The 24,782-nt window shown below is 40.2% G+C and overlaps 1 protein-coding gene across 1 annotated transcript in view; it reads right to left on the minus strand.

Annotated features, from left to right (window-relative positions):
* The window catches only part of LOC122535254 (probable G-protein coupled receptor Mth-like 1), a 91,049-nt gene extending 72,376 nt beyond the window's left edge, over positions 1-18,673 (minus strand). The window contains exons 1-3 of the mRNA XM_043666640.1: positions 17,645-18,673; positions 13,995-14,267; positions 9,840-10,075 (exon numbers count right to left, since the gene is read on the minus strand). Coding sequence (XP_043522575.1) covers positions 9,840-10,075; positions 13,995-14,267; positions 17,645-18,162 — 1,027 coding nt within the window. The 5' untranslated portion in view covers positions 18,163-18,673. The remainder of the gene's footprint in view (positions 1-9,839; positions 10,076-13,994; positions 14,268-17,644) is intronic.
* Between the last annotated feature and the right edge of the window lie 6,109 nt (positions 18,674-24,782).

Here is a 24,782-nt window from a genome sequence, read left to right on the forward strand (position 1 = left end):
CAGTTTGGACGTGGTTTGGCTTTGGTGAAGTTATTATAGCTATAAAACTGTTGGTTGTTAAGGAGAAACGGTAAAATACGTCCACAGAATCACGCGATTGACATATCGAAATTATTATGGGGGAAACAAAGGATTATTACAACTTTTGATACTTATTGCGTGGAACTCTCACATCCTGTATAATACTCGATATTATTTTTTACCGATTATATTCATTCATTGAATGATATAAATACCTGAGGAAGAGAACGTGTAATTTCTAAAAAAAACGTAAAAAAAAAATGATGTAAGAAATATAACATAAAAACGATTCCAATTTATATATACTTTAGAAAACTTATAACGAAGTTTCGTTCTTTACGACAGACTTTTCCAACTTTAGTTAATTATAGATATAAATTGAACAAGCTGTAAAATGTAATCAGATTAAGTTTCTTTTAATTTTAGTGCACGGGATGGCACATCTAAAATAAGTTTCCTCAAAAGTTTTCGTCGACAGTCAGTATTACAAAATCAAAAGTCAAGGAATATATCATCTCGTGACGATATTTAAGTGATTAAAAATAAAAGAAATTTGATCTAAATCATTTCTAACAGCTTCCTGAAATTAAATAGTTACCTAGGTTAATCTTTAAATTGATAAAAGCTTCTACATCATGTTGCAATAAATTAACGTTGCAATAAATTTCGTTGTGATAATTTTAAATCATTTAAAATTATTTTCGTCTTACATCACTTCCAAGAAGGTTACACGTACCCTTCCTCGAACATTTACGTTTGCAACGAACGGATGCAACGTCGAGCAATATAAAAAGTAACTTGGTGTTACTGCACACCAGCAATATTCTACGATGGAAATTCTTTCTAAACGCGGAAATTCTCGGAAGAAAGCACAGACGTAAAAAGTGTTTTCAAGAAGTCGTCATCTGAAGCGTATAAATACTCGGGTGAAAAATCGGCTAGTCTCGGAACGAACCGGAGCGAAGAGCAAATATGGATGGCGGTGGCGTACGGACACAAAAATTTGTGACTTTTCGTTGTGGAAACGTGGTTTTTACAGTCATTAATTCCGGGATATCGCCGGTGTCACGGCAAGGGTGACTTTCGTCCCTTTCACGAGCAGAGATTATGGATCCACGTCCTCCTGACAGACGACGGGTTACTGAAGAAAAACAAAACCCAGGCGACTGTACGTTTTTCGAAGCTTACCCGATGGTCCATCACGGCAAATGAGAAGTTGCATTAGAGAGCTGAGCTGCAGCCAAATTTCTCAATTTTTCTACGCAACGTGCGATGGAACGAAAGAGCCGAAATTACAAGGGAATGAAATCGTTGTGCCTTTTGTTAAAATTCAGTAGGATGAGGTAACAATACAAACTTGTTTTGTATTTATTGGAACGTGATAAGATCAACGCTACAAGTGCAGTGTAAAGCAGAAATGAAAGCTAAATGAAACAAATATACATTGCAAATTTGTATTTATAATGTAACCTACGTAAACTAATTTATATTTTTTGATTTACTGACTTCTTAAGGAAGGGAAATTCCAGTTTAATTTTGCGGAACATATAGCGATTCCTGATTTTTGGCCAACAGTAGTATTTTATAACCAAGAGCGAAGTGTACTTCAAATTTATTATTTGTAACCGAGCCAACAATCTGTGCAAGAAACTGGACTTCTTTGGCGACTCTTTTTTTTAAAACCAAGATATATACAGTTATTGCCAAATAATTTACTCTTGTACTCTTTCTTTGTACCGTTTATCTTTTTTCTATGGCCTTTATGTTTATTATAGACTTGTTTATTATAGACTATTTACCAAAAAACTGTTTTGGTCGCGTGTAACGAATAAACTGCCGATATTTATTCAGTTATGGAACATTTGAAAGGTGCAGAGTGCACATAACAGCGAACAAATATACCAGATATCCAGACTGATTTTACACGTCATAATATTTAATCAGTAAAATCAATTTCTATTTAGCTTGTATTTTTTCAACTCAAAAAAATGTAAAGTTGCACAAATGTTCACAGTCCGGTAACATATTAACGATATTATAGTAAAATAATACAGATACTGAAACTTACAAAATTAGCATAGATCTTAAAAACTGTTATTATTACATTATTGTGTATTTTACACATAGTCTCAGATAAAGATCAAATTCAATTATATATCAATATAGATAATTCCTTGAGATTAAAGGATAATAAAAAAATTATAATTGAATGAGATATAAAACAATGAAGAAAGAAAAATAAGTACAAATAAAAATTAAAAGCAACATCACAGATGGCCTACAATACTTGAGGAATAAAATAAAAAATATTCCGACAAAATTACCCGTTTCAACACTCTGATAATTTAACATTCTTTAAACCAGAATCACAGCAAAGCATGGAACTAATGATAAAGCAGAAATGGAAACTGGCGCTCTCGATCTCCCGCAGGTTTCCCATAAAAGGACGTTCATAGCCTCTCGGCCAAAGTCACGGTGAAACGACTCAGGTCACGGTGTTTCCTAAAGAAATACGGTAACGCGAGAAAAATCGAGCAACACTCGCCGCCTTCTCGATTCTTCCTTGGAAAGGAAAAAAAAAAAAAAAAAAAAGGATGACGCGCTGGCTCGCGTAATTCTCTCACGATCGATGCGAAACGACGACGACACGCAACGCGCGATTATTCCACGGGCATCGAAGCGAAGATAGGCAATCGATTAGAAAGGACTTGCGACAACGCGGAGTGTGGATCGTTGACGAAGGTCAAGTCACGCCTCGACGCTGCACGCCGGAAGAAGAGAGTTTCCATGAAGTCATCCGGCTCCAGACACGACAGATATTCGCAAGGTCGAAAGTAATTAAAAGTGAATCGAGCTACGAGCCAAAGCGGAGAGAGTCGAGCCACGGGAACGCGGGTACTTGCGGCATAATTAAAGCGTTACGAGATGAAGGAATTCTCTCATGTACCGGGTGTATCAGCCAAATGAACTCGTTTATACAACGAAAAACATTTGTGCGTAAAACGCTTGCGAATGCGAGTGCCTGTCTCCGATCGGGCCTCGTAAAAATTAATTGATAATTCCGGCGATGAATAAAAGTTTCTTGAATCTTTGTTTTGAAAAGCATGTACAACTCAATCATTGTAATACAGACCGGTATTATTTTTTGTTTGTTCCTGCTTTCCATTACTCATTCGTTTTTATTCACTCTGGCATTATTTGTTCTGTACTTTTCAATGTATCTGTTACTTTCTAATTATGCTTGAAGTTTTGTATTATTAACATGTATATAAAGTAAGAAAACTTCACTTTGATTTTTATTTGACACTTTATACGTATGTATGTATGTAGCAACTAGATCACAGATAGATTTTCTGCATTTATAGCGAATATGACGTTGTAGAATTGCAGAAAATGTATACGATGTGCAAAAATATAAAAAATATACAAAACAGAGTATCTATTAAAATATTTAGTAAACGAAACAAGTTTCTAGCTAATTTTATAAAAATCGTAAGTTCATTACATAATCAAAAATATTTTTTCTTAAGTATTAAATTATAATAAATAGTACATAGGTTCTGCTGTTTTAAAGAAACCATTCGACAAAGTAAAAATAACTATTTGGAAAGTAAAACAATATTTTTCTACGTCTTTGCGTTATTCTTAATGAAGAAAACAACAGAACTTTCTTTTCATATCTGCAATTATGATATAAAAAGAACCTATTTTCTAAAACTACAATACACTCTAAAATGTTCCAAATTTCACGCACATTGAAGGTTCAAAGATCAGTTTCCAGGAACTACGTAAGACCGCGGACACCTACAGCGATCAACCTGTTCCACACGATGATTCTTATTTCCATCTAACAGGATCGAAGATCTGAGCAACTTGGTACGCAGCACGCATGCGTCAGAACGCGCGACACACGGTTGAATAAATTGCGTTGCAATCTCAATAAAAAAAAAAAAAAAGAAAGAAAAAAAGAAAAAATGCATAACCCGTCCGTGTAATTGCTTCGAATGCATATCGGCATTGTCCCGACTGTCATCTAAAGTACTAAAGAAATCCCGTAATTGCGGCAATGAGCGTTTAACCCGCTATTCGATAGCCGGCGACGCTGCAAGGCCATCGATACGTAACAATCTAAATCTATGAAACAATAACACGCCTTGCATCGCCTCCACGTTTTCCTATGGTTCGAAAATAAGGCTAGTGTTGCGTTGGATGCGTGATTGAAACGACTAGCTCAGATTAATGGTCCGAAATAGACAGTTACACTGGCTGCGTGTTCCATTTGCATAGTGTATGTTTTCTCTGACGCGTATCGTATAAAATCGACAAACTTGTTATGCTATTTTGTAGATAATTTCTTATTAAGAATTTTCTTAATCAATCAGAAGAGAACTATAGTTTATTTATGGATCTGTGGTTTCTAATGGAATCAGATACATTTAATAAGGGGCTGAACTTTCGAAATTGAAACTGCAGGTGTGCTCCAACTAAATCTACTCGTGAAAGTAGAATATTTATCAAACGTACAAGTCCTCAGTTGCAATGGATCGGAATTTGAACGAATATAAGTATCTGAATATTTATCTTTTATAGAATAAAAGAAATTTCATCTATGTACAAATTATACTTGTTCGATTGATTGTGGTTGTTCAAATACTTGATCTCTGCGAGACTTGCATTAAATATTTTGTAATTTCTACATGTATGCTTTCAAATTTAACCAATACAATCGTGTTCGTCCCTCGCGACAAATGTCAATGAAATTCCAAAACGTTTCATATAACACACATAACGTTGGAACAAATTCATAGAAATATCCGAATACTTTCGCAATCAACTACACGTCCGGTACATGGGATGATCTAGTCGTTCGAATACGCATTCAGTGTAACGCCTAAGAAAAAAAGAGAGAAAGAAAGAAGGACATTGACGATACCGTTACTACCGCGATGAAATTCCACGATCGATCGAAGTTGCGTTACAGTAGCGTTGAATTGCGCTGCATGCACGTCGTGGTAACCGGAGACTTCGCGCGCGTTGGAACTCGAGCGAAGAAGATGAACACGCACGACCATCGGTCGGTGACGACCGGTGAAAATTTTTCTCTTACCGTTCGCGATCGTGCTTCAAGGCTCGCGTTACGTAAATATCGTCGTGTTGAACGGCGTAAAACGAGCAGCCAAGTTGCGCGCAGAATTTCAGCGAGAAAACGAGAGAAACGAGATTCCGGGAACTTGAGCCAATAGAAAAATAAATTCCAACTTTCGGCCGAGTCAACAGCAGGGAGCCAGCCAGTCCCGTTGACCGTGGTTTCTCAAACACGGTTTTCGCTAATAGTTTTCGACGAACTGGACACACAGCTGGTGCGCGTATACGTGACCGATTCGAGACCGGAATCGCCAATCGCTTTGAAATATCGGTACGCTATTCGCGCGCGCTGCGTACGATTTAAGAACCGGGGAAATTTCCCCGGCTACAAATTATTCCGACCGCGAAGCACGGAGAGGCAGAGCAGGCCTCGGGGAGAAGAAGTTAACAGTTGGCGGGAAACTAGATTTCACCGAGCGAACATAATCGAGTTGAATTTTTAACCGACTACTGTTGCCACCGTCGTCGTAGCCGGTTCCTAAAAGACGACCGAACTAATCGAATTAAAAACGCTCATGAATTTTAATACTTCCGCCGAACGGCAAAATGAGCACGGAGCAGTCCTTGAATCCAATTCGTTTCTCCACGGCACGATCCAGTCCATCTAGTCAACTGAATTTTCGATTGCTTGTGCAACCGCTCGATTCCAATATGCCTGCGTTTTCTTCTCTTTCTCTGTTTTTTTATTTTTCGTTCCCTTTAGCGACTCTTAGATACATGATCGATTCGATTATGTATTTTCCGAGTAGGAAAAAATTACAAGGTTCGACGAGATTAATAAATACTAATAGATTACTACTGCCAACATGTTAAAAAATATAATATTTAGTAAATTATTAACATTTATAGTACTACTGTACTTTCTGTTGCCCACCACGGTATGTACTAAAATTGACAAATCAGAATTAAATACAAAATTAAATGGATGAATTTCGCTTCTGAAAGACTCCTATATTCAAATGCAGATACATTGTTCAAAACTAAACCTTAAAATCCATCGTCTAATGAAACTGAAAAATTTACACATTATAACAGAGTTGATTAATTTGGTTCCTGAGATATTTGTATTAATCAGTCGTAATCGGAAGAAATAGGACAGTGGATTGCCAACACGAAATACTCGTTTGTTTGCTCGTTTTATCTCTGCGCGCGCTAAGATGAACGCGACGCGATTATGCAATCTTCTTGAACGACGAACAGGCCAAGTATTTCGGATGAAAGAAAATTTCCAATTATGTAGTTGGATCCAACGATCTCTGTTGTAACGTCTAAAATCCAAGAAGAGACGAGACCGAGAAGCGTACGAACCCGGAAGCCAATATTGCCCGTGATGTCACCGTTGGAAAGCGTAATCAGCTAAACAATCACCCTCGTCATTCGGATCATTAAGTTTCCCCTGAGAAAACTACGACACATCGCTGCCATTTACTTCTAACCGACCAAATAAATTCATCAGCGAACTGTGTCAATACAATAAATAAACTTGGCCCATAAAAGGTTCGGATACGGACCTTCGATAAGACCTCGGGGAAAGGGAAACTTCGGCGAAAGAAGGGAGGGAAAGAAAAAGGAAGAAAACGAGCAAGAAGAGCAACCCGTGGAGAGTCCGATTGTGGGTCACTCGACGTCCCACTTTCTCCTTTTTCCGTGTTTCCTCGACGCACACGAGTCTACGGTCTATGTGCGCAGGAGAGAGATCGCCACGTCGCTTTTTCACCTTTTATTTGAGAATACGTTCACCGAAGAATAAAAGTGATATCGGGCCGAGTCGCAGGTCCAGTCAGGAATTTTTCTCGAGATCAGGTCGAATTCTTGAAAATATGTCGCGAGGTAGGAGATCTCGAGAATCTGAACCACGATTCAGGACGAGGCTTATTGTTCGTTTGCACGACTGTGAATCGGAAGAATTCTCGAAGATACTGCGAAGAATCCTCGAATTCGATTGTTGTGAAATTTTATGAACGAAGTAGGTTTGACTAGATGATTGTTTTATTATAGAAAGATCAAATTAATGTGATTTATTTATTTGAAATTCCGTGTTTTTTTATAATATTTGTAACTTTACAATTTCATCAAGTACAACTGTTTCATGATTTATAAGCAATATGAGAAATATTTTGTTAAATAAAGATCAGAAACCAAAAATTTTGGAGTATCTTTTTGCTTCCCTGGAAGATGCCAAACACAGACGAGAATCGTTCTCATTACAAGGCCTTTAACAAAATATTTCTCATATTGCTCAATCGGTATAAATCATGGAACAGCAGTACTTGATGAAATTGTAAAGTTACAAATATTATAACAAACACGAAATTTTAAAATGGTCAAGACATATTGATCACGTATATTACACACCAGACATATTGTCCATATAATACCGTTATAAACGTTGGAAATTTCGGACATTTTAAGCCTAATAATAAAACACCGACGCGATATAAACAGCTTATGAAAATAATTGCAATAAGAAAAACTATTATCAGAGAATGTAGAAAAATTACATACTCCAACTTGACACGAAATATTACGTCACTTGTTTAACATGTTATTTACATTTTATGACTCTACAACGTGTAGAGTTTGGAAATTGCTGCCGTTGATTGGTATGGCGATGTAAGTATCTATTTCTGTCAATATTTTAGAACAGAAGAATGTTGACTTTCCCATAGTGACGTAATATTTTACAAAAAAACGGGCGAAATGTATAAATTTCGCCTGACAATCTCACGTGTCGAAGAATCCCAGTTCCCTACTACATTCCGGGAAATTTATTCAGGCCAATGAGATCCGGCTTCTCGAAATCTCGGAAATGCCAATATTCTTACGTCGACGAGATGCTCAAAATTTCAGCATCTTGCACGATAATATCTCACGGTAACGCGGAGGAGATCCAAAAACCTTGTCGATCGATGGCGAGCAATGCGCGAGCATCGGGTGGGTGAATGGGCGCAATCGCTTCATCAAACGCGGACGGTGTGCGTCGATCCTCCGTTGGAGATTTAGAGACGGGGTCGGGAAACGGAAATGGCCGCGGGACTTGGCGGATCCGGCGCGCAAAGGGATCTGCACGCGGAAAGAAATACGCTCGATGCAAATTCCCCGGTTTCCCCGGTCGCAACATAATTACCCCCGTGGAACGGGTCGGTTTAAATCTGGTCGCGGACGAGGGTTCGAGCGTGTGTGTGTGTGTGTGAGAGAGAGAGAGAGAGAGAGAGATGAGGAGGAGGGGACGCGAAAAAGGCCGACTACAAAGCGATAATGCCGGAAACGAGCGGAGATGCAAATGAGAGTCGCTGTTACCCGTGGACACGGACGAGGATCCGTTCCCCGCCCTCCTCGTTGGCTGGCTCGCAGGTGTACGCTGTAATCGATTCTCGGCGATCGAAACCGGCGAAACGGAGAAACGAAGCTTTGCCGAGGGATTAGCACGATTATCCGAATAATTAGCCTGGAGTTGGGGGAAGGGGTCGAAGGGGAGAGGGGGGAGGGGGGAGGGGAATGGCACACGGCAAATAAAGCTTCACCACCCCGGCCGACTCGAATTCCATCGGTGTATATTTGCTCGCATAGCTGGCGCGCGTCGCGAGGTGAACGGGCGATTGTTCCCTCTGAAACAACCGGGCAAAAACCCGCTGCGCCGCAGAGGAGATCGAAATCGGTGCACGCGTTCCGCTCGCAAACGTGCGTTGCCTGATCGTTGATTAATTTCGCGAGAAATCGCCGCGTTCCGCAACATCGAGCCGAGTGATCGATGATCGTGATCTCGCCGGTCTTTGTTATCTAGGGGGATATCTCAAGGATCGATTATCGAGAGGGTTGCACGGTGCCTCTATTACAGAATCAAATCACGTGGAAAACATAGCGCGTCCTATGTTCTAATTGAACACACTGCCATTTTGTCTAATTTTTGTTACTCTTATTGTGGTGTTTCATCTGTAATGCGCGCTGATGTGCTACTATTAGCAGGTTAGGCAGAGTTTAACATAAAACGATAACATAATTGATCTAAATCACAAGAAGACTATTATTAATTGATTAGAATTTGCGAGAAATATCGATACTATATATATATATATATATATAAAGTAGAAATTAAAACTATTTCTAAAAGTATCATGTTTTAACTCTATAGTTTTCCAAATTGAACTTTATTGTAGAAATTTAAAGCGACGTTAACTACAGAGTAGTTGGTAAGAAATTTGTTCAAGATCTAAGCCTGTGCTGTCTGTATTAAAATCCTATAAGGATTGAATAACGACAAATTGAACGAAACAATAATGGAAAGATTCCACAGACGAATGATACCGAAAAAAGTTAATTTTATTGACTCGATGAGAACATTGACGAGCAAATTGACAAGAATATCACTATAATGTTGTAAAAATCGAGAAACTTAAGAGACTTGCTCATGCGTTACGAACTAAAAGTTAAACTAACTTTGTTTTTTTATTAATAAGCTATCATTCTTTACTGATTGAATCACGGTTATTATTCACAAGCGGAAGATGTACGTATTTGTGCGCGTCACCTAACTCGAATGATGACCCGTGTATATAATTCACTTCGATGTAATCTTTCTGATGAAGGCAACGATTTCATGGAGGCGCACGATTTACAGATCAAACAGAAATGTAAAGAACGATAAACCGTAAAAAAAAAATATCATGACTCACCGAGCGCCTTGCAGCTTCCGCCGTGCAGGGAGTCACCGGCAAGCTGAATGATGGCCATGAGCAGATCACCGAGCATCAGGCAGGTGACATGATGAGTCTGGCAACGCCAGTGCAGAACGTGATGAGAGGCTGGCAGCAACCAACCAGCGGCCAACGTGGCTGCCAGGAACACCGCGCTAATGATGAAGCCCACGGGATACAAGGTGAACCTGATGTCGGCTGCCTGCATTATTGGCCTGAAAGTTTACCAAGGAAACCATTTTGATTTCTTGCTTCTTGTTCTCTCTGTGAATTCGTTTCGATTTTTCATGAGATTAGAATGTGACACTGAACAACACGTGGCTCCAATTAGAAGCAAATTTTTTTCTTAATCTTCGAATTTATTTAAATCCCGAGCGTACGCGTCTTACGTTGTAGTGTTAAGGAAATTTTTCTTCGTTTACCAGGATCGAAGTAAGAAAATAAATAATACCAAAGTGGATGTGATATTTGAAATTATTATAATTATTTAAATTCACGAAAATGAATGGTTAAAATAGACAAAATATCGATGACGATTGTATACGTTAGACGTGTATATCAATATTATATATTGAAAACTATTAGAAAATCATAGAAAATACAGTATTTTCTATTACACGTGCATATAGACAAACATACATCTATATATGTCAGGGTGTGAAAAAAACAAGTGAAAATGAAACGCAAAATAGAACTCTCGGTTGGTAACTAAAAATCATAGTCATCAATTGAACTCGAACTTACAATTACACAATTGACGGTTGTTTCGTACGCGTACGCTATTCGAGAGATAACTATACTCTTTTGTGCGCAGTGCCAGAGGGTTGATTTTATTGCGTTACATCGTAACGGATTCTGAGCTCGCTACCGTGCCATTACAAACACCTATCGCCCCTCTGTGACACTTCTGTCGACAGTTTCGATTCCAGGAACATCCTGCCCTTTCCACGAAACGCGTATCCTAGGTCCCGATACTCGAATTTCGACACAGATCCACGCTCCGCTCTCTGTTACAGCCGTGCCAGTGAAAGTCCCGGTGAAATCGTTTCACCGAGTTTCGTGAGGGGATCTCACGAGCTTAGAAACGTCGTTCAAAGTTTCTCTGTTGGAGAATCGTGTCTCTAACGGCAGTTGGGTCAGAAAAAGGAGAAGACGTATGGCCGTTTCTTAGCTAATCAGCGCGTATAATATCTACTCATGCACAACGAACGTTCGCATTCGCGCGTCATTCACGGCGTATGTACGATACTTGTGGCACTTTCTACGCCTATGTATTCACTTTCTTCTGTCGATTCTCCACAGACCGAAATTTCTCTACCAATTGTGCAAACAGACGGCCAAAACCTTCCATTCTAAGTAAAACGTCACACTGGATTTTATCCGCGAAAACGAGCTACCCTCCCAGCTCGGCCACATGTAAACGGTCCCGTTAATTGAGTTTCGAGTGTTGTTTTGCAAATTGCACGCGACACCCGCGTTGCGCGTTTCCCGTGTACAATCCCCGAGACTCTCGTGCCGGGCGAGCTTTATTACCCACGTTTTTCGAATAAAACCTTTAATCAATGCAGTTCGAGCGACGCAATCGTGGTGAAAAGGATCGGTAACACCGGACTTACGGCACGTCAGGAAAAGTTTCGTCGGTCCGCATTTGTAATAAAACTTCAAAATACAGAAATACAGAGTATATGCAAAAGTAAATGAAGCATTTCAATTATGCTATTTCTTATAATATTCAAGGAGGACATCAAAGTGTCCTGAGCTTCTATCCTGATCATCGATACTGTCCTCGTTCACGAATTATCTCGAACGGAAACACGTTCACGGATGACGCGGCGCATCGCGATCGCACGGACGTGACCTAGAAATTCTTCGTGAGACGAAGTGAAAGTGAGGGAACCGACTTTTTTCTCCAGCTGTCGAGGCGGAGAGAGAAGCGGCCAGCGCCGAACCTCGAGACTCATACCCATCGAAGATGCAATTAAGTCGTACGATAAATCCAGATCTAGACAGCCGATGCTCGAACGGGCAAAAAGTCGATTCGTGCCTCGAGCTTTCAAGTAGGGCGTCGCGAACCAGCTGACCCTCTTGGAGGGAGCGTGAATCGGCCGATTGTCGATCGATTAAAACTAAATTGCCAAAGGAAGGAAGGGAGGATTACGAATCTTGAACGGTACGTGTTCATTTGAGAGTGAAACTGTCTCCGAGTTGCTCTCGGAAGTGTTTTTCATAAGTGGACACTGAAAAGAATCGTTCAACCGTCTGAAAGTGATCGCGTTGCCTCTCGCTCTCAAAAACGAGAAGCAAAGAATAATGATCTCAAATTGAAACGCGAACAGGTTTCGTATTCCGAGAGCAGCTATCACGAGAGTTGTTTCGAGAGAGCATCTCTAAAAGAATATTCTGATGGCCAAACGTTCGATTTAATTGCTTCATATAATGTTGATTGCAGAAACGGCGAAAAAAGGGATAAAATATTTAATAAAAGTGAAGTGAAATTTGAATTCTCCATAAAAGAAATTCAATATCTGTCTACGGTGAATCCTAAGCTTTTCTTTCTATGTGGCTTCTTCTTCTTGGTATCATGGCGATAGACATCGGAGTAACGATTTCGGATTTTAAATTACTCAGTCTTGGAATATTTAACTTTAATTAATTCTAACTTTAATTACGGAGAATGTAAAATTTTACAATATGAAAATTACTTCAATCATTTATTACCTAATGATATTACAATGATCAAAGCTCTAAGTTTCTGCACGTTCCTGTGATTATGCACGTTCGTATGATTATCACGTCGGTCATGTCTTAAAAGAAACCGACAGAAATTGTAGAGAGTAGGTGCATAATTTAAATTTAATCTACAGATTAATTTCCAATGGACACGATTCTAAAAATTCTATCGAATAGCAAACTCTCATTAAGTTTTCTATCACCTATCGAAGTTGTATTCAAGTACGAAATTGACGCGCAATTTGAGTGTAATTATCAAACTTCAAATGGACACGTACCTTCACCTTCCATTGTGCCGCATAACTTTGAAATGACGTACTGATATATTTTTTTGGTATAATTTCATTTTTCATTAACCAAAATGTAGAGAAAAAATCGTTCTTTGTAACTAGAAAGATTATCTCCACATCGAAATTGTCAATTTTTTCTTCGTATAACACAATAACATTTTCAATCATTTGCACTAACTTTTCTACACTTCACAAAGAATCCGGAATCGATAAGTTCCCGACAATGTTTGCCAATTCGAACAGGAATCACGCACTTTTCGTTCGCTTTCCTTTGACCGGTGAAATTCAGAGACTTATTACAGACGCGTTCCGTTCGTTACTTTAATTTCGTTTAACGAAGAAACGCGCTCCGTCGAGTAGAACGCCGGTTGCGCTCGTTTGAGGAGGCGTGCGGAGAAACGACGTTAACGAGAGGGAATCGCACTGCCGTGTCGAGAAACAAGTGGAAAAATAGTAAAAGATATGGTTACGTAAGCAGGATGTCTGAGGTTGCTAACGTCGGAAAATCGTATCTTTTGCTTTATGGCGAACTGCTCTTGCAACTTGGAGTTCGGTATGCGGATAGTAACGACGTACGAGGGTGTGCGCAATACTCGAGGTTATATTCGACTTTGCAACTTTTACCAATGTTCCGTTTACGCCTGCATCTTGCTTTCAGTCACGCGAGACGCAGATTTGAATTTTAAAAAGTTATTAACGTTTTCACGATTACTTTGATCTCTTTCGAAATTTTAATTATCGTCTGCGAAAGTGTGGAATATCGCGCACGTTTGAAATCGATGTAAACCTGGCACCTTCTAGATAACTGATAATTTTTTTTCTTACAACTTTGCAACGAAATGATCTACAGTTTGCAGAACAGTTTCACTTGATTTGTTTTAATTTTTGATTTTACGCAATGCAAATAGACTCACTGAAAATCAACGTTAAATCTCGTTCGCAGTTATTCCTTTCAGTCAATTTATATCATTTTTTCCTACGCCTAACATTGCCCTTTAAAGCACATAAAAATCCGTAATTTAGCTATGAGAAATTACTTTTTGGTCCTCATAATATTAGTCGAATGTATTAGCGTGATCGTGAATTCTAGTTAACAGAAATTGTCAAAACTTACCTCTGCGGTGCGTGCTCGGAACAAGCGAATACTTTGGCCACGTGGTTCAGTTCCTTGACCCTCTCAACGCAAAACTGACCAGTGGGTAACGTGACGCCGTCGATTACCAAACCACCATCTTGCTGTAACACGGCGTCCTTAGCATCGCCCAGAAACGTAAGATTGTCGAAACGAAGGCAAGTTGGGAAACCGGGTACGATCTCAGCGGTAGCAGAAGCATTTGGTAACAAAGGCGTGGGATTGGCTGACTCTTCCGAAAGAACGCACGTTTGTCTGAAACACATGAAATTTTCAGTGATTATTGATTTGTGATTCGAAAGCATTGATGGATCAACATTAATAGGCGACATAATAGAAGAAAAAAAAAAGTGAGGATACGTTAAAGAACCTAAGATTAATCGTGTATGGTGGAAACGTTCAAGTAATTATGAAATGGAGGTGAAAGGATTAGGTAGCAGATATATATATAATGGTCGAGTGTTAAAGAGAGGTGATTCAGAAATCTATAGATCTTTATTGGGTAACGTATTGAGCAAGAAAAGTCTGAGTGAGTTGGATTATATACATATATATTGTTTTGGAGTAATGCAAGAATTCTCTTTTAGTCAAGATAGTTGATACATTGACGACGCGATAAAATGAATTCAGAATGATCACTCTGAAAACAATTGTATCTTGAATCTTAACATTACTTGAATTTTCATAAAAGTATTATAAAATGCTTGGTGTTATTCAGTAAAATAAAATTCAGCAACAATGTTAACGATTTAGACAAAATCGTCACATAAAAAGCAAGCAAATGTAATGCAAATATTATGCAAAAATTAAATTAACAATTATAATGTTAGATTTCAGTCTATCGTGGCAGTTAATGCAAAAGTTCGAACGAGTAAGAACAAATTTCTGAATTTTGTCTTTTCCAATATTCTTTAATATATGCAGTTCCAGTTTTCATGATATTAAAATTTTTGCATAGGACAGATATGTGCCAGGTTCGCATACAGGTACATGTATGCAGTAAACAAATTTTCGAATTCAATTATATGGAAAACGAAGCATCATAAGAAGAATATGTAATTTCGCTTTACATTTCCGATTTATTTCTTCACACATCTGTACTGTAAAATTCATTTCCTTTTCTTAGTTGCACTATAAAAACTAAAATAGGACGTCTCATTCGAGAGAAAATTTACTTGGAAAACCAAACGACAACACTGAGACACGAGAGAACCACAGTTCGTAAAACCGACATTCGGAATTTTCCAGGACATCTTACCCTTACTTGAGTTCTACGAGAACGAACCCAAGCGGGAGAGAGAGAGAGAGAGAGAGAGAGAGAGAAAGCAGATACAGCCAGAAGTGGAAAAAGAGAAAGAAAGAAAGGTGTACGTATCGTATCGCAAGAATTTATCTGGGAAATGCGCTGGCCAGTCACACAGAATTCCAACAAAGTCCACGGAACGCCCAAGCCTGTACGATTGGAAGCGCGATTAAAACGGAGCTCTGCATTTTTTGTTTACTCGAGCGTCACGCTTGCATCGCAAACACCGCATTTCCAAGGGAAGTCTCGCGCAACTTTTCCAACATTTATTTTTCTCTCTCTCTCTCTCTCTCTCTCTCACACTCTCTGTCTACCTCCCGCCAGTGGACGGCTGGCGTCAAACGACAACCGGCGGCTCTCAATAAAAATACATTGGCTTGCGCGGGTAAACCGATAAATTTTGCGTAACCGGCTGAACGATTACACTTATTCCCGAAGCTGGCCGGCGTTTTTCTCTCGCAGCCTTGCCACTAAAACGCGAATTGTCGGGATATTCGTAAGGAACACCAATCCCTTCTAACTTGTCTGAATTATGCGGCTACTTTTGTACACTAAGCAGTATTAAATTTGTTTTTACGTTTGGCTGCGTGCAGCGGCTTCCTCAGCGATGCTGGAACGATTTTACGTGGCTACAGTATAAATATTGACTCTCTCTCTTTCTCTCTCTCTCTTTCGAAAAACAGAATATACACTGTCCGACCGTCGAATCCGAATTATTTTTTACAATTAGTGAAATAGAAACGTTTGAGCAGAATTTAATTACTAACTGATAGAACTATGCTTAAGTAGACTCTGTTTGAACAAAATTTTGATCAATGCTCGATTGAGAAAAATAGTGTCATAGAAATTTGAAGGTAAAGATAAACAAGTAGAGAAGAGGAAAGACCAGAATGATTTTTTTTCACGTAAAATGGAAGAAACGAAAGAATTGAAAGACAGAATTTAAAAAATTCGTCACGAAAGTCGAGAAAGATTTGGAACTGGAATTTGACTCTTTGTTATTTAGTATACCATTTATTTGAGCTTGTCGGGGAATAAACAATTTATATATAGTGGCAAACTGGAGTCGCATAATACTGAATTTGTCAATTTTCCCTCCTATCATTTTTCATTCGCGTAACAAGAGTCCGAGTTCAGATAAGTGAATTCAATAGGCAGAGTTAATAGTTTATTAAGTAAAATTTTGTTCCACTAAATGAAATTTTACTATAACGAGTTCCTTTAAATAGCTCTTAACTTCTACGGGCTTCTGGAATATTTAAATCTTTGTATATCTTTCGTAGGTTTCACCGAGATTACAACAGATAATAATGAGATTATATCATGTTTGGTAAATGAGAAATTTTAGGCAACATTCTAAATTTCTTAAATTTCAACACTGTCTTACTGAATGAAAGATATCTGTTTCATTCATGAATTTTTTCTTAGTATTCAAGTAGTATATCTATAAATCATTTTTAAAAATGTTTATTTCTTAAATGAAAATTCTTGGTGTTCGAGTAAAAACAATATTTGTTCAAAGATTTCATTATATGAAAGAAATTCACGATGGGAACGTTACAAAGTTTTCGAAGTTACTTTACTCGATACGTTCTACCCTGTCAAACTATGGCGAAAGACAGGAACTGGAAAAAAAGTGTAAAAACAAGTTCCTTAAACCACTTCCAAGTAATGAAACAAAGCAACTTTTTGACGTCACTCAGGTCTATTGAAAATGAAACTATACGTTCTATTCTAAAAATCATGACAAACATTCTCCTTTCTTTTCAAATCTGAATTACAGTTCGAACATACCGTTATGTTGCCGTCGTCACTTTGAAATAAGATTAAGTTCGTCTCGAAAGGATAAAATGGCCATGACCATTTTGAATTACGACAAAACCAAAAATAAAAGACGAGCTACAACGTCCAACAAAATATTCAATAATATAATCGTACTCAATAATATATTGCCTTTCAACAAAACGTATGGTACGCAGTAATACTAAAGCTGCAAAGTTCATGTCGATACGCCACGGATTGACATACATATTTACTTTTAAATACTGCTTGCCAGCATTGAATAAGCGTTCGTAAACAAAATACAAATGGCCAAGTCACCAAACTATCCTCTGTTTTCATTCTCTTCCTATTATTTATATTCTGGGTTGTCGAGCAAATTTCTCAAACCGAACGTCAACATAATCGGTCGAAACGCAAAAAAAAATCCTCCGTTTTCATTCTCTTCCTATTATTTATATTCTGGGTTGTCGAGCAAATTTCTCGAATCGAACGTCAACATAATCGGTCGAAACGCAAAAGGAAAATTGTAAGCTGTACAAAGACTTACTCCTCTTCGTAGAACGTGGCATTTTCTCCGCAACATTTCTTCACGCGTGGTCTCATGATGACAGCCGCATTGCCCGGCATTCTATTCTTCATGCATACGAGAAGTGCATTCGAATCGGCGCAGTACGTGTCCGGCTCGAATCTCTCATTCACGTGGACGTCGATGATCACGCGACCGTCGTCCATGAGCACAAACGGGTTGGTGATTCGGTACGGCACGTAGGTCAATGCAAAATTCTGCTCGCAAACGGGCTTCCTGCCTTCGACGATGTCCCATTCTGCTGGCGGTTTCTCCAACATATCTGCCTTGGACGGCGAATAGATGATAGGCTTCCATTCGCTCTTGGTCGCCTTGCAGTGAGTCCTCGCGTCCGCCTCGTTGTCGGATTCTTTCACCAGTTCCTCGTTATACCGGCAACACTTCAGGATCGTCAGTCTGGTTTTCGTGGGTTCGTTCACCGGCTCGCACAACACCGGAATCACGACAGTCCAGAGAATCACGTAGTAATAAATCGACATCGCAGCGAGAGTTATTCAGAGCGAACGTACGAGATAAAATCAAGCAAACATCACACAGAAATTCTACTCAATCCCGATCCGTCTTTCGAAAATCCGGCGTTTCGGCACGAGTCCCACAAGTAGCTGTTATCAAAATTTCGCGAATACGCCAAACGTTGAATCGGCAAGGTGGAATTTAGAAGACTCGCTGGCTGCTCGTCGAATATTCTATCGCATATTCTGCGCCGAACAACGAGAGAACCACCGACCCAGAATTTCGGAGTAGTTCGGGGATCACGCGTCTCTATCACGTGTTTATAAACAACATACAACGAACAAGGCGTTCAATGTTCACTGAATAATTATCGTTGAAACACGAGAGAACAATCGTGTGTTTTCGTATCGCCTCGATCTGCAGCTCGCGATGCAACACCGTTGAATGGAACAAAATATGTGCAAAACGATCAGACAAAGAATTTTGGCGCGTCTCGACACAGAGTCGGGCTCGAAATCGGACGTGACTCACTCGCTCGAAGGTATCGGAGTTACTGAAGCGGGCCGACCACGCGGCTAGCTCTCAAGCCACCGGCGGCAGCGTGGCCCACGGTTGCGCGCGCAGCTACTCGCTGCTCCCGCCCTTATTCAACCACCTAACCTTCTTCTTTCTTCAGGACGGACCTTCTCCACTATCGTGGGGTGAGTTCATGCGACCACGTGCTCGCTTCCAGCACGCTTCCTTCCCGGAAGTGCAACGGGACCTAGCGCAAATCCCCACCAACTTTCTCTCTCTCGCTCTGTCTTTCTCTCTCTCTCTCTCTCTGTTTCTGAAGGATTTGTCTCTGAGAAGTGTCATGATTTTCCTTACACCACAATAATGCTTTGTAGTTCTATTTGTAAAGAATACCTATATAAGGAATTATGAAGCAGTAATTAAGGATGGAAAATCATAAGAATAATATTTGAACATTCTATTTCTTTTTCCAGCTATACGTGCAAGTATCCAAATGTTTTTCAGTTCTTTTGAAAAACTTCTCCACAGAGTTCTATGGCTTTTGAAATACATGTGCGACATCTGTGAATGTATAGATTGGTTATTACCGCAGATGAAAGTACTTTTTGCTTTTGAAAGATTTGAAAGGTTTATTTTGTTTGAAGCGAGCGCATGGACGCATGAATTGGTTTTCACAGTAAAGATGAGAATTGGTTTTTGAACGATTCCAAACGTTTTGTAGAGAAAAAAATACGTACATTTTTATAACAATCACTCCTCTGACACGATATTCTTATGACGTGTTTTGAGTTTTTTTTTTTTTTTTTTATTCAAATGGGATACGTATGATTTTGTATCTTGTAACAACAGTTTTATAGGAAACACATTTCCCGGCATTGTATTATTTCGTTCGACACGATTTCAATACAACGCAGAATAAACAAACCATGTTACAATTCCATAAAATAGAATTATAATTATGAAGATCAACGCGAATAGGTACGGTATATTACATCTTGGAATAAAATGTTGATAAAGGAAGATTAAACATATCTTAATTTTACACTTTTCATTGCTCATCACCCTATATGAAGACGAGGATGAATCTTCAGTGTGTCTCGTGCTCGATTAAAAACTACGTTACAGACACGCAAAACAACCGCGAGACTCTAGAAATTTCGCACGGTCATTGGCAGGTTAAACGAACCGAGAACCAGACGAGGATCGTTCGCGTAGATCTGCGAGTCGGCCGCGTGCTTCCAGGGAAGATACAATGCCCGAACGGAGATCTATGAGAAAATACACATCACCGTCCTTACGTTCGTTATTATGGACAAAATAAATACGGTACCGGACCTGGTATTGCGAAATCACCATCTCCGCCAGTGTGTTTTCAACGTGCAAACTTTCTGGGCCACAACGATGCATCGGGCCGGGGATTTCTGATCGCGTGCTCAGGTCGAGAACGATAATGACCGAGAATCAAGATAACAGTACGCAAGATCAAGTCCATAAACTATCCTCCGAGGCTGCCTACGAAGACCCCGATGCCGGGAAGCATACTTTCCACGTAGCGTTCGCTCGCCCGCTCGTTCGGATAATTTATGATCGCGTTAAGTTTCGCGCGAGATTAACAGTGCACCGCTCGATCCCGTTCAACAAGGCCAGATCGGGACAGCAGACCGGGTGTTCTGTGAACCGTCTTTCGATCTCATTTTGCAGCTCGTTCTCTCAAAGCCTGCTATTTCGCCGATTTTCCGCGAATCTAAGGATAAGTTCATACCAAGAAAAAACATCGAAGCAACACGTAGTATTTGAAAATAAGAATACATTGGAATATTTTCTATCTAACTGCTAAGTAGACCAGCAGTGTCGTCTGATTTTAAATTAGTAATTGTTTACGTGTTGGTGTTATTAAGATACTGTATCGTCTCAATGTTTCTGACGCCACAAAATTTCCATTTATAAATTAAACACAGACTCGAACTAAATATGGGTCAAACTAAGATTGAAGGTCAGAAGTGAGAAACTTTAGAACTGAGAAATGCACGGTACGAAGATAATATTGTAAATTGTAAAAAAGTCAACTTCATTTGTATGAAATTTGTGCTATATATTTATTAATATACTTGTCACTGTCTAATCAAGTTTAGATTTTTCGTTCTGAACGTACAAAAAGAGAACCGCGAATTTGACTTTTATTCAATACTTATTCAAAGTACCCTCCTTTAAAAATTTTAAGATAAATTTGTCTCGAAATTGAAAAAATAAAATGATGCTCTATACAATAAAAAAATCTGCGTTTAACTTTAACAGATAATTTTTACTAAATCTAGAAATCACATTTCGCAAATTCTTAATAGAACAATCCTAGTGAAAATTATTCCGAGTGTGTAGAGTTTAACAATTGCGTTGTGAAGTAGCCACCGATAATCCAAAATAAATACCAGGTCCCGAGACCTACTAGGAATAACGTCCGTAACAGTCCTCGTATAATAAACATTAACCATCTGTGAGACCTCCTTCGTGTACCAATCGTAAAAGTTTCAACGTCCGTGGCAGTTAAGAGCAAAACCAAGAGCGGCGAAGCGTAGCTACCGTGTACGAAAGCAGTATTGCGAAAGTATGCTTTTTATTTGGAATTCCGGCGTGTCGCGTCAATCCTGATAGCTGACAGTCGATCGTGACGCAAATACCACCGCTCCCGGAGAAGTTTCCACGGTGTAACGCACCGGTCGAAAATTGATTCGAACGACGGCTAGCTGCCGGGAAGCGGAAGCTTTCACGGTAAAAACCGCTTCGGAAGGCTCCTTTTTGCCTCCGTTAAGGGACGAACAAGACGCTGCTCCGAGCCGACAAGCGGAAACGCTTTAAAAGTTTCGGACGGCGCCAATTAAACTTCTTCGCTATTTCTGCGTGGCGAAAATTGGAAATTTATGTCGCGGCACGGCCCGGCGGTGGTGGTGGCGGCGGTGTGTCTGCGAAATTTTGTCAATTAAAGTGTCCTTAGCGTTCGGGAAGCCGGCTGGCGCGAACCGCGGAAAAAAAGCGTTTGAAACAGGGTGGAAAAAGGGTTGGAACGAACGAGACGGTAGGGAGGAAGCGAATTGTTTGTCGCCGTGGCGGCGCGATTTGTCCGGCTCTTTTTTCCCCTCCACGCCTTAATGCGAAGCTTATAGCGAAATTAGGAGCGGAGATGTATGCCGCAATTACGCGGCTGTCCCCTGACTGGCTGAAATATCGCGCGAACGTTGCTCGTGGCTCGTGCTCGTGGCTTCCAATCGGGGTTTCGCTCGATAAAATCGTTTTTCAAAATTTCGTACCAACGCACGGAGCGGAGCGCGCCGCTCCGATTCTCTGCGCTGCACACCGGTCAATGGGAAGCTTTGGAATTCGGAAACTCGCTCTGGCTAGAGATGGGATCGAGCACCTCACAAGTAAGTTCGAGTAATAACCGTTGGATTCAAATCCTTTCTTCGCAGATGTTTCTAATGCTGCTTCCAAGTGTACAGAGACAGTTTCAGTTGTTCCATAAGCTCTGAATGAAAATTATATTTTCAAGTAGAATTCGAATACTAGAGATGACGACAGAGATGAGATTGAATATCTCGCAAGTAGATTTGGTCGAGTTGAGAACTGAAATGAAACAAATTTCGTTTCAAACACAATGTGGATTAATGAGAGAAACGACATGTTCTTTCTGATTTTCAATTAGAAATTTTCGATAGTAATTTAAACGTGCCTGACCGAGAACATCTCGGTATCAAATTTCGAAGAACCTGAGCAATTAATATTGAAGAAAAAACGGATCCTACAAATCGGAATGATTGCAAAACAAGCTCAAATTGGCAAGTTTATTTAAGAAAGGTGTCAATATAAAATATATTATTCTTGTTGTTCTGTCAGTTTTTACAACAAATTGAAAAGTATCGAGTTCATAATGTTACGAAAATATAGAATCATTTTCAATAAAAATATTAGACTAACTCTCAGAGTGAAGTGTTCAAACTTGAAAATTGGAATTCTTCTTCCAGAGATTTTCTCAAAAAACTAAAGATTTAGCGCACTCGAATTTAGTATAAAAAAAAGAAGTACTATTAAAAATCACGTATTATAAAGCTATCACGATAAAAGAAATAAAAGTAAAATACTTAATAGAGCGATTATTTCCAACGTTACACCATTTTATTCCAAGCGATACTTGACTCGCTATTTCGTACGAGAACTGATCCAAGTTGATCCAGAAAAATTCTGCAAAGTGCGAAAGGTTAAACGTCGAACTCGGACTCGTAAGTACTCGCATTGTGCTTGATCCCATCCCTAGCAACGGTATGCGTAAATCACGAGAGAGGATCCAGGAACGATCCTGCCGCTCCGTCTGCTATCTTCGTCCCTGTTTCGCGCGTGTGCGTACGGCCGATGCAACGCATTCACGCACGTTAATAGGTTTGCAACGGGAGCGCGCGCACGCGCGTTCAGCCGCGTCGTCCCTAAACGTAATACAGATTTTATCTACCCCCCCTGGATGTGTAGGTTGCCGCTGGTTGTCTACAGTCGCCGGTTGAAGGGGAAAAGGCCAGACGGTTTCATCCAAAAGCGTTGTTGCTCTCGCGGACGATTTCGAAATCCGGCGAGATCATTGCTCGATCGAGCGTTACTCGTTAAGGGAATCGAGGCTGCATCGGCGATCCTATCGCGAGAATAACGCGCTCCGGGGCTGCGCGATAATGCATCGTCCTGCACCCTCCACGTTCACCCCCCCCCCTCTCTCTCTATCTGATTTATAAATTGCAAAAGCGATCGCAAAATCGTTCGCCGAACGCGCGAACGGTTTTGTTTTTTGCTAATTGAACGGTGAAATAACGAAACGAAGCGGGGAAAGATACGCGGAAACCGAGGGGGTTGGGTCGCGGCGCCGAGTGAAATATTTAGGAGTCTCGTGTGAAGCGTCGACGATGATTACCGGCGGTTTATGTGGCGCCACCGGGCTCGTCGAGTTTCCGCTAATGTACGAAATACGCCAAGTGCTCGCGCCACGCCACGCCACGCCACGATGGAGAATGGCCTTTAAACGACACGCGTGATTTTAATTTCTCCCCTTTGGTTTCAAAAAGCCTCGCGCCGCCGTATAAACATATTCCCGTGTCATTTCCTGATACGTTCCAGCGTTACGTGTACGTACGTACATAAGTGGAAATAAGAACGCGAAACGCGTAGAGAACGAAACGCGACGTCGAAAAAAAGGGTAAACCCGAGGCAATAAAGTTACTCATGCGGCAGGCTCGATGATAACGGCGTCATTCGATTACGCGCGTCGCTCAACGTCGTAAAAGTCGTCCTTCTCGTCGCAAAGATTACCGCCGGGGTCTCGCGAACTAATCTCCAGTCCCATAAATACGGGACGGAGAAACTCCCGTGGGAGTAACCGTCGTCGATCATAGACGATCTCGAAACAGGGGGGAAATTAACACGCTTCTTGTGTGTCGAAGAATGTCGACTACCGGTCTGGATATAATCGTTCGTCGGCCCGCAGAATTTACACAAAACTGCCAGATCCTGTCCCGTTTATCCACGGCCATCTATATTACGCGTTCTGCCTAATTGCACGGAACTTCAGCTTAATTGCTTACTCGAACGCTCTTGATAAACGCTTTTTCTGCCAGCAATTTTCCTCTGACCGTCAACTTATCGTAAAACGCGAAAAAAATTAAAGATGATATCTCCATAATATCGGCATATAATTTTCTGAAAAAACGTCGTCGCTGTTGGACCGCGATTAATTCTCGCGATACTCTTGACACGGTAAAATTTATCGCGGCGTGACGAAAAAACGAATGAGTGGACGAAGAAGTTTTTCCAAGAAGAGCGCGATTATTAAGGTAGCTGAAGCAGGATTCATGGTTGATCGGGGATGATTAAAATAAGCTTCGTTAATTAAAGATCCTTGCCAGGGGAGCGGGGCCGCCTTTGCGATTACTACAAATTCGCTTAATTCGTCGCTGATGATCCTGTTAGCTGGAAATTTTCATTACGCCGAGTCGTCGAGAAGAGCCGCCCGGTGAAAGTGGAAATTACACGTAGGCGCAATTAAACGCGGAAACGTTCTATCCTGTTGGGAAAGAAGGCAACTACCGATTAACGTTAGTGTCTC

Source organism: Frieseomelitta varia, unplaced genomic scaffold, assembly GCF_011392965.1.
Source record: "Frieseomelitta varia isolate USP_RPSP 00005682 unplaced genomic scaffold, Fvar_1.2 scaffold_689, whole genome shotgun sequence".
Classification (NCBI taxonomy): domain Eukaryota; kingdom Metazoa; phylum Arthropoda; class Insecta; order Hymenoptera; family Apidae; genus Frieseomelitta; species Frieseomelitta varia.